This window comes from Callospermophilus lateralis, chromosome 2 (genome assembly GCF_048772815.1).
Source record: "Callospermophilus lateralis isolate mCalLat2 chromosome 2, mCalLat2.hap1, whole genome shotgun sequence".
In the NCBI taxonomy this organism is placed as follows: Eukaryota; Metazoa; Chordata; class Mammalia; order Rodentia; family Sciuridae; genus Callospermophilus; species Callospermophilus lateralis.
The window spans coordinates 157,174,670-157,186,547 of record NC_135306.1 but is presented as its reverse complement, the minus strand read 5'-3'; the positions used below and the strand labels follow the sequence as shown (position 1 = coordinate 157,186,547).

The following is an 11,878-nucleotide window of genomic DNA, read 5'->3' as shown; positions in this document are numbered from 1 at the left end:
TGAAACCAGGGGTACTTTACCACTGAGCTATTTTATTTTATTTTTATTATTATTTTTTTAAGACAAGCTTTCCCTTGTTGAGGACCTCACTAAGTTACTGAGACTGGCTTTGAACTTGTAATCCTTCTGCCTCAGTCTCTCTAGTCACAGGAGTGCACCATACATCCAGTTCCAATATCTATTTTTAACAAATTGATTGGCAATCATTTCCACTTTCATTCAGAAGAATAAGAACAAACATCAAAAAGTCCCTATCACGGGGCTGGGGATGTGGCTTAAGCGGTAGCACGCTTGCCTGGCATACTCAAGGCGCTGAGTTCAATCCTCAGCACCACATACAAATAAAGATGTTGTGTCCGCCGAAAACTAAAAAATATAAATATTAAAAAATTCTCTCTCTCTCTCTCTCTCTCTCTCTCTCTCTCTCTCTCTCTCTCTTAAAAAAAAAAAAAAAAAGTCCCTATCATGCACTTTTGTGGACATGACATTGGATGATAGATCACAATGACTTCTAATTCCTAATGGAGTCTCAAGAGAATCATCTCCAGTGGCTCCAGGACTCTCATTAAAATCTTCACAGTCCAAAATTAGACCTTAATAAATAAAGAAGACTCTACCTTTATAAGATTCTCAAATTTCAGAGAGGATTCATCACAGACCTTCAAAAGGGAAATACCTTAAAATTTAGTTATAAAATACATGAAATCACAGGAAGAGCCACAGAAAGCAACCTCTAAGGTGTGAGGCTAAATCTTCCTACAGCATAGTTACCTCATGATTTTAAATCACTGGAAAGTGATCCTCCTTCTTTATAAGGTTGAAATAAAGGGGTTTTTTTTTCCTCCTCCTTACGATAAACATTAGTCTGTCTTCTGATAAGCAAGTGCCTATGAGTGTTTATAACTTGGTGGAAGGCACTGAAAAAACTGTGGGCACAGCACAGATAAGCTGGAAATGAAGAACATTGCCAGTTCCTTATTATTGGTAGAGACAAAAACCAAGAAAATTGAATAGGGGAAAACAAATAGAAGGATTGACCCAATGTTACAGCCTTCTTGTTCTCTGGTGGCTGCCAGGGTCATTGGGGTGAATGGAAGTAGTGTCATACTGACAAACTGCCTATCGCTGCTGCTTTTGAATAGTATGAGCAAAGCAGAATTTACCATCAACATATATGACAAGAAAAGTATCATAAAAAAAATCAAAGGTTCTCCACCAAATTACTGATAAAGATTATGCAAACTGCAATACCCTGCTATCTTTGAGATTTCTCCTGGAAGAGACTTCTCAAGAACTGTGGTGAGTGCTGAGTGGATGTGGATTTTTTGACAAAGCTCTTCTAGCAATACTGATATGTCCTCTAATAGAAGAGCATGAGGTTGATCAAAATAATTAAAAATTCAGCTGAGATATAAAAGATTTGTGAAGAATTACAATTTAATTTAATCCCATTCAAATATATATAACACACAGCTTCACTATTTTCAAAGATTATGACATTTCTGTGTAAGAGAGGCCAAATCTTCCATATCAAGTGACTTGGACTATCAACACTACCATCAATTGCTTTGACATTGAGCACCTGATGCTCTACAAGATGTTAATTTTTATGATCCCATATAAAACATACATATTACTTAACCAAAGGGTTGGGGGAAACATCTTTAGTCAAAGACTACCCAAATAATAGGCAGAGGAGAGAAAAATTAAAACTATGTTTTCCAGATATCCTAACCCCAAAATATACACATTAAATATGAGCCCAGCAGATTTCTGTGAAAATGATATGCTTTATTTTGTTACTCTAGAAATTTATATATTAAAGTTGGCATTAATCAACATACTGGTACTTTAAGATATTTCTTCACATAAGATAAGGCCAATTGGCAACATAAATTCCAATTGCAGATGTTCTCAAAATTATTACTTTACAGCTTCTCAATTCACATTGAATTTCCTTCAAAATTAGGGATGTGTTTTTACCATCAATTTCTTCATGGCCTCTTTTACCTCCTTATTCCTCAGACTGTAGATCAGAGGGTTCAACATGGGGATCACGACTGTATAGAACACAGACACTACTTTAATATGGTCGGGTGAATGACTTGACTTGGGTATAACATAAACAAATGTGACTGTCCCATAAAACAAAGTGACTGCAGTGAGATGGGAAGTGCACGTAGAGAAAGCCTTGTGCCTTCCCTCAGTAGAACGCATCCTTAGGATGGAGTGGAGGATGTACAGGTATGAAACACTGATGGTGAACAGTGTGATTACAATGATTGACCCAGCTGAGATGGCGGGAGATATTTCAGCAATGTAAATATGGGTACAAGAAAGCTTTACTAGTGGTGGGAGGTCACAGAAGAAATGGTTGATTTTATTTGGCCCACAGAAAGTCAGGTTCAATAAACAGCTGGTAAATGATGAAGCATTCATGATTCCACCCAGATAGGAAGCCACCAATAAAATGATGCAGACAGTGGGAGACATGTGGGTGGAGTAGAGCAGAGGTGAGCAGATGGCCACATACCGGTCGTAGGCCATGGCAGCCAACAGGAAGCACTCAGCTGTCCCAAAAACGACATCAGAGCCAAGCTGGACTATGCAGCCAGCAACAGGAATGGTAGTTCTCTCTCTCAGGAAACTGACAATCATGACAGGTGTGACTGACTTGGAGTACCCAATGTCCACAAAGGCCAAATGGCTGAGGAAGAGGTACATTGGGGTGTGAAGCTGAGGGCTTCTTCGAATTAACACAATTATGCTTGTATTGCCCAATATAGTAATAGCATAGATCCCTAGGAAGACCACAAAGAAGATGGAACAAAGTGTAGGATCCTCTGTTAACCCCAAAATGATAAACTCTGTCACCATTGTATAGTTTCCAGTCTCCATCCTTTTTGGAATGGTATCTTCTAAAATAAAAACCAGTGGATATGAGAATAACTTAAATAATCTCAAAATTGATATATTTACTTCAATATTTAGCCTATTAAAATATAAAAATGTAGACTCACTTTTGTCTAACGCTTAAACTTCACAAAATGGTTTCAAACATGTTACATTATATATGAGATGAAAATATTAATCTTTATTTATCTTAAGGCCACAGATACAAAGGGACCAATGATTTTTTTGGATCAGAACACAGTTCACTGCTACAACATTTAATCAATTCAGGCTGTTGAATGAATGCTTTGAAATGTTGAATGTTGAATGATGTTTTGAAAACCTGAATGGTTAAAGTGATTGACCTTAATGTCAGTGTTTGGCAATATCCAGCTTGCTTCTATTTCTCAGTCATACTGGAGACCACTCTTCCCAGTCATCTTGCAGTTAGGTGGGAGTGAACTGTACATACCAAATGGCTGCAAGAGGAAGTGTGTGTGCGTTCAGGATCAAATTAAGTTATTGGTAGGAAATTTCTCTTCTTTTTCCAGTGACATGTTTTACCTGATACAGCTACAGTATAGTGGTACTTCCCACCAGCATGATCTTTGAGTAAATCCAGGAAACAAAAAATATTCTGAAATTATACTGGAAGTGCAAAATAGATCTACCTGCATGAATCTTGGAAATTTGGAGTTTAAAACAGCACAACATCCTTTAATCTGTTTAATATAATTACAGATTAGTTGTGAATAGAAGCTACACATGGAGTTTGAACCTGAGAGAAACAGAAAAAGCCCACTTTGGATAATTGTATTTTAGGAATTGTATCAAACTAATAAAAGAATATATTTTATAAACTTATATAAATAAGGTATGCAGCAGAATAGGTTAACAAACATTGTTCATGTGAGTGCAAACAGGGTAATACATAAACAAAAGGGATTGAAAGAACTAATTTAATTTAACAAAAAACTAGTGAGTAGTTTTAACTAGAAGAAAGCAAAAAATAAATAAATCTAGTTTTAGTTAAGCAATATTGCTAACATAAACTATCCAAAAAACATTTCAACAAAATACTTATACAAACTGCTTACTTAGGTATAAAAAATATTAAAAATGCTCAACATCTCTAAATCATTAGGGAAATGCAAATTAAAACTAGAGTGAAATATTCCCTCACACCTATTGGAATGACTATTATCAAAAGATGAGAGATAACAAATGCTGGCAAGAATGTGGAGAAAACAGAACCCTAGTACACTTGATTGGAAGTTCAATTAGTTCAGCTATTTAAATAGTAAGGAGGTTTCTCGAAAATCTAAAAGTAGACTTACCATAAGATTTAGTAATTGCACTTCTGCATATATATCCAAAGAAACTGAAATTGGTATGCCAGAATGATTACTGTACTTCCATGTTCATTTAAGCATTATGCACAATAGCCAACATATGAAAGAAACCTGAGTGTCCATCAATGGATGAATGGATAAAGAAAATGTGATATATATACACAATGAGATATTATGCTGCCTTAAGAAGTAGGTATAGATTGCCATTTGTAATAACATGGAGAAACCTAGAGTATTTTATGCTAAGTGAAAAAAGTCTGACACATAAAGACATACACTGTATCATCCCAGCTATAGATAGATCATAAAAAAGACCATCTCATAGAAACAGAGAGTTGAATGGTGTTTACCAGAGGCTGTGGACAGACAGGAAGATAGAAAAAGGTGAGATGTTGGTTAAAAAGACACAAATTTTAGACAGAAGAAATATATTTTAGTTATATTGTACTATATAATGTACATGATGACCATAATTAATAATAATGCATTATATATTTCAAAATTTCCCAAAAAATGGATTTTAAATGTTCTTATTAAAAATTATAAACAAGATTATGAATACATTAAGTTGATTTAATATTTTATAATGTATACACTTTTTAAAACATCATGTTGTACCCATGAATATATACAATTATTATTTGTCAATTAATGAATTATTTTTAAAAGTTCAGAAGCAGAAGTGAACTTGCATGTAATGAAAGAAACCCTCACTGACCAAAAATAATACAAGAGCAACCTGCACTGAAACAGAACTGCCATGTCCAAAGACATATGCCAAAGGATTTGTGCTCTAATAGTTGCAAAGGCATGGAAGATAAGGGCTGGGACAGTGCAAAGAGAAGAGTTTAAAGTGAGACTCCCACGTTCTCTCCTGACATATTTTCTCTAAATGCAAGAATCCACACTTTCAACCTTAGCAGACAGTTTTTTAAAACATCCTCATACTAGTTAAGAGAGATGAGAAGGAAATTTTTCTGTTTCATCCGAGTCCCTAGGAGAGAGGGGGGGAAAAAAAAAAAAACTAAGGATCTCCTAAGAATCTATTATATTGGTCTATCCTAATGGAGTCCTGGGGTTTGAATCTATACTCATTTAGTCATAAATCCCAAGTTTTGAAATTATAATAAGTAGTCATGCCCTGACAATAATACGCTAGATTACTGTGATATATCGCAAATATGATATATTAAAGATGTATTTTGGATGATTAAAGGTGACTGCAAATTTTGTTCTACTTTTGCCATTGAGAGAAGAGTCTAATTCCCTATGAACTTGGATTTAAGGGAGACTTCGTGACTTGCCTGAGATATTGCAGAGGTGATAATCTGAGACTTTTGATAAGTAGTCACAGCTCTTGGAATGTTCATCCTTTTGACCATCTCTCTGGGAACCTAGCTGCCACACTTAAGCTCCAAGTGTAAGCCACGTGAAGAGACAATGTATAGTTGCACCAGTTGACAGCTACAGCTGAGCTCCCAGCCCATGGCATCAGCTACAAGCAGTCCAGGCCAGGCACATGAGTGAAGAACCCACTTGGGTAGTGGATCCTGTAGTCACAGCAGTGCCAGCATGCCACATGGAATCATAGCCAAACCATATAGAGGAGCCCTCCCCAACTTCCTGATCCATAAAATTATGAAGAAGAAAATAAAATGGTTCTTTTAAACCATGGTTTGTTATAGTTTATCAGTAATTGATAAGTAAGTATCTCCTAAAAGAGAAAATGCCAAGTCTATCTGAAATGACATACCTTCACCACAAATCCCAAAGGATCTCTTGTACACAGTCCCACAAGAAGACATGGGCTATCATGAGTGAGCACAATTAAGAAAGTAATAATTACAATCTAAGATTCCCTGTGGTGGAATTATCTAAAACAGGATACAAAATACTTACATTTAAAGTAATAAAACATGATATTAAAAATCAGAGAAAGGATCAAGATACTATATTTTTAAAAAGCAAATATTATAAAGAATGACAATGACAATTACTAGAAATGAAAAATATTGACATTTGATTAAAACTCAAGAAATAGTTTAAGCAAAACTGTAGGTATTCTGACTGTGGAAATAGACAGGGGAGTGTCCCCCCAGTGAGCAAACTCCTGGGGAGCAACTGTCACCCTTATTCTCACGATTGGAATGCCCAGCCTCCTCCCTCTGAGGTAATAAGACAACTCTGCAGGCACTATCTGGTTTCCTTAGAAATCTCCCTGGATAGAAGGGGCTCTGTGTTGGTATTAACCTGGACCTTATCTCAGTTAGCTAGCTCTCAGGTTAAAGAAACACTAAACAGAATATGGTCATGGTAATGGGGTATGTGTTCTTTGAGTTAATAAACTCCCAGGCAGGGAGGAGTGGTCAGTTCACTTCGTCATTTCTTCTTCACCACTTCACTTCACTCTCTCCACTCCATCCTGTATGTCTGCTTGTACTTTTGTGTCTGTCTGTTCTTTGTGCACCTCCTCACAGGTATCCCTCCACAGGTGCTCCTTTACACAAAACATTAGGCACAACTTAAAGAAAGAACTGTAACCTGGGAACAGGCGTAAAGATTTTTTAAGAAAACACAGTTGGGGCTGGAGTTGTAGCTCTTTCTTAGCATGTGTGAGGCACTGGGTTTGATCCTCAGCACTACATTAAAAAATAAATAGATAAAATAAGTGTATTGTCAACATACAACTAAAAAATTAAAAATCAGAAAACAGAGGGGCAAGATAACTGAATAAATGAAAGAGACATTAAGGTAGAAGATGAAATTAGAGTGCCCATTTTTCACACTCAAAGTAAGTTCCAGAAGCAAATATTAGAAAGAATAAGAGAGAAGCAATTTTTTATATAGATAATGGCTGAGAAATATTGAGATTGATGAAAAATATGAATATTACATATAGAAAGCACAAATAAGAATCTGCTTACAGTAAAACTGAAAAATAACAAACATAAGAAAAAATTCTTAAGTTAGCCAGAAATATTAGAAAATTTCTTATGAAGTCATGGCAATTAAATTAACAGAAGACTCTCCATCAGTAATAATAGGAACCAGAAAACACTGAAAAAGTTCAAAGACTTGAGAGAACAAAATGACCTAATTATAACCAGCAAGATAAGCCGAAGCAGAACTACAGTAACCTAGAAACATTTTCCAATCTGGAATTCAATAGCTATAGGTAGTGTAAGAGAAAAAGTACAAAGAAAAAATTGCAGTAATTATCGCATTGTTTCAGATTTCATTGATTTATGCATTTTATGTTTATTTATATTTATTCACACACTTGCATATATATTTGTACACTAATCCTTCCTATGTGTGAAGACCTTCTTTCTGGTTCATTTTCCTTCTACCTTTATTGATTTAGGGATTCTTTCAATGATGTGCTGTTTTGTGTAGTTATTTTTATTGAGGAGTTTTTATTAAGGAATTTTTAACACTTAATGATAAGAAATGAACAATAAGCAAGGTGGATCACCAAAGAAAGGCCTGAACTAAAGTCACTGACAACAGGAACTCTCCTTCTCACAGATTAGGGCACAAATTGGTGCAGCCACTTCAGAAGATGATTTGACAGTTCCTCATAAAATTAAAAATACCCTTATCATGAAATCCATTGGTATTTACCCAAATGAACTGAAAGCTTATGCTACACAAAAATGTACACCCAGAGGTTTATAGAAGCTTTATTCCTGTCAAAACTTGGAAGGAATCAAGAAGTCTTTCAGTTGACTGAGTGGATGAATAAACTGTGTTTATCCAAATCTGGAGAAACCTGAAATTCAAACCCAAAAAGACCAAGAAAGATGCCCAACAAAATCCAGCTCTTTCTAGACAAAATACTGGAAGGGGGCAGCCTAGCAAGACAGAACTACTGTTAATAACTGATTCTACTCCACAGGCAAATGTAGAAAAATGGAGCCCCTCTCCCACCCCAGCATCAAAGGATGAATTGGGAAGAAATTGCTATCAGTGCCCTTCTTAGTCAACCTTACTAATCTTACCTATCTCAATGCAGAAAGAATTAATTAATGTGACTTAATCCATTTTTCATACGAACAAAACTTAATATAATAACAAATGAATGCTACATCTCTGGCTTCACTAACTATAGCTCCAGGATTGTATCATAGGTTAAAAAACACAATCTGGAATAAATACTATTTTTATTAGAAAAATAAATACATGAAACACCCAAAGGAATTTGAAATGTGATAAGTGCTAGTATGAAGTGAGAGGCATAACATACAGTGCTGTAACCAAAATAAGGTTTCAGAACCCAAATTTCTGGGGCTAAATTCCAGGTCTACTGATTACCATCTAGGTAATTTTGGAAAAATTATATAACCCTTTTGAGCCTCCGCTTCCTTTTTAAAATAATACCATTAGTCTTCTATGTTTGTGTTAAAGGAGATACTGTGTGCTAAAACACCTAGCAATGAGCAGCAATGAATTAGTAATTCAAAACCTCTTTTAAATATGCAATTATTAGCTTTCGCTGTAAATGCAAAGGACATTTATATATCAATAACAAAGTGAATGTTACCTGCTGGTCAGATATTATGATGAGGACAGATTCTTGGAGTCATTTCTATATAGCAGGGCTTATTTATGTAAGACTTTGGACTATTTGGAATGCTAGATCATCAGTACCTTAGCATCAGACATGCACAGTTTTTTAAAAAATATTCTATTGAAAATCCAGTGGGAGAAAATCCAATGAGACTAAGAAAATTAGGTGTGTTTATGTATTCATACACCATTATGCTGGCTAAGATATTCATTAAGATCTCAGGGGCTTCATTTATTCTCTTTATTATTAGCATACAGGTAATACAAGTGCAAAGATCTAATTAGTTTTGAAACTTGACTTGGATAAACATAATTAGCATGAGTTATGCTGTGATCATCAGTGCCATTTCTGAGAAGCAGCCATAACCAGGTGTCTACTGTCAAGCGTTTTCATGAAGTTTATATTTAGTTTCACCTTATGGAGCTACAGGAAGAGCTGTGATGCTTTCCTCTGTGTGAAAGTGACCCACATTACAATTGGTTTGACATTTCTCACTATATATATATATATATATATATATATATATATTGTATATATGTTACATATATATATATTATATCTTCAAAATCCTGGGCTCTGAAGATAGTGATCTAGTTATTGAAGGTAATTCCTTTCCCTGCTCCATAATCATCTCTATCCCAATACTTTTAGTAGGTAAGCCAAAAATCTTTTCCTTTTTAAAATTTCCATGTGGTTTTTAATAAGGGATGCTAATGTCATAATTTTTTTCAAAAATATTTTAGACAATTCCATGTATGTATTAATCTTTTTCATTCTTTGTAATGATTCATATGATTTCAATGTATTTATTATTCATTTAATTATAGCCCTTCTCATGTTTCATGGTAACACTATTTCTCTATGATGTACACCAAGAAGGGAGATAGTGGATCAAAAGATTTGCACAATTTAAATTCTAGTAGATACTGCCAACTGCCCCTTAAAGACAACTAGCACTGTTTAAGGAATGATGTTTTATGTTAATAAGCTATCAGATCACACTTTGTTATTTATTTGACCTACCAGTTCCTCAAAGTCTTGCATTATAATTATGGACTTTTCCCCCCATTTCACCGTATTCCTATTAGTTTTGTTTTAAATATTTTAATACTGTATTGTTAGATATATAAATGATTGTGACTGCTATAAGTTCCTGTGAATTACACTTTTTATTTTTATAAAAGCTTTAAAATTGTTTTTTTGTCGATCTCATTCCCATCTGCAATATTCAAGAGCATATATTTCCTTATTGATCAAACTTGTTCAGTTTTGCAATGAGTACCACCATTATTGTGACGGTACCTAATTTTGAGGTTTCTTTTTATTGTTTCCTCTGTTATTGTTGCTTTGGTTGTTGTTTTCCTATCATTATTTACATAAATTAGATTGAAATTCATTTTTCTTTGTATGGCTTTCAACCTAATAATACAGAATTTATGTACCTCATTTCTACTTTTCCTATAGTTATGACTCTGTTGCACTCCAGATAAGCTTTCTACCACTAAGCTACATCTCTGACCCTACAAATTCCTAATGGTTTAATACATTGTTTACTTATTCTATCAATGTCTGGAATTAACTTGCTCTTAAACCCTAACTTGGAACTTGACAAGAATCTGACCTGTCTGTCCCTCTCTCTCTTCCAACTTTTACTACTCCCCATCTCACTTGTTAAATCATCAAGAAATTTAGCTATGAAGTGTTTGACCAACAATTATCTAAACTAATAAATGACTTTTATTTGTTCCTTTACTCACTCCTGTTCCTCAGGTTTCACATGTCCCCATCTACTCTCTCTTCATCCAGAAAGGTAAGTATTAAAATTTCTGAGTCTTTCCATGATATGAAAATGAATTTTTTTCTCCTGCTTGAATCATATATTATTTGGATACAGAATTCCATATGCATGATTGTTTCCCATCACACAACTTTTTGAAGAGTTGCTTTTTTATCTTTCAGTATCTAGTGTGGCTAATGAAAAGTCTGGTGTTAGTACTTGCTTCCTCTATAGATAATTGTTTTTATTTGTAAAAATTTAGGATAGTCTCTATATTCCTTGTTTTTAGAATTTCATTACATGACTTTGGCAGTAGTTGTTTCTTGTCATTCTTCATGCTTGATATTTAGAGACATTTCTTTCTGAGAACGCTTGACTCTCTTCAGCACTAAATTTTTTTTCTAATTATTTTATTAGGTATTGTTTTTCTACTCCCACTTTACTGGTCTCTTTTTGGGGGGCTTTTACTACATACATGTTGGACTTCTCAATCAATGTTTCTCATCTCTTCCTTTAATTTTTTTCCCCTTCTTGAAAAAGGCATACTCATACATTGCTGATGGGACTGCAAATTGGTACAACCACTATGGAAAGCAGTATGGAGATTCCTCAGAAAACTTGGAATGGAACCACCATTTGACCCAGCTATCTCACTCCTCCGTTTATACCCAAAGGACTTAAAATTAGCACACTACAGTGACACAGCCACATCAATGTTTAGAGCAGCACAATTCACAATAGCTGAACTATGGAACCAACCTAGGTGCCCTTCAACAGATGAATGAATAAAGAAAATGTGGTATATATATTCAATGGAATATTACTCAGTTTTAAAGAAGAATGAAATTATTACATTTGCAGGTAAATGGATGGAGTTGGAGAATATCATGCTAAGTGAAATAAGCCAATCCCAAAAACCCAAAGGGCAAATATTTTCTCTGATATGTGGATGCTAATTCACAATAAGGCAGTGGGGGTGGGAGTGCTTAGGAAGAATAGAGTTATTTTAGATTAGGTAGAGGGGAGTGAAGGGAGGAGAGCAGGTATGAGGACAGGAAGGATAGTAGAATGAAACATACATTATTACTTTGTATACATATATGACTACATTACCAGTGTGATTCTACAACAGGTAAAATCAGAAAAATGAGAAATTATATCCCATTTATGTATGATATGTCAAAATGCCTAAATGCATTCTACTGTCATATATAACTAATTAGAACAAATAAGAAAATACAAAGAAAAATTTTTTTTCTCCTTCTCTTTGACCTTTTGTACTGTAGT

At 34.6% G+C, this 11,878-nt stretch overlaps 1 protein-coding gene across 1 annotated transcript; it reads right to left on the bottom strand.

Annotated features, from left to right (window-relative positions):
* Positions 1-1,965: 1,965 nt before the first annotated feature.
* Positions 1,966-2,898, bottom strand: LOC143391478 (olfactory receptor 5P4-like). Its single transcript, XM_076844177.2, has one exon. It carries the CDS (start codon positions 2,896-2,898, stop codon positions 1,966-1,968), a length of 933 nt encoding a protein of 310 aa, XP_076700292.2.
* Positions 2,899-11,878: the final 8,980 nt, after the last annotated feature.

Bases quoted from the DNA above. Each gene is read 5' to 3' on its own strand.
- LOC143391478 (XM_076844177.2), bottom strand. From the start codon at position 2,898: ATGGAGACTGGAAACTATACAATGGTGACAGAGTTTATCATTTTGGGG.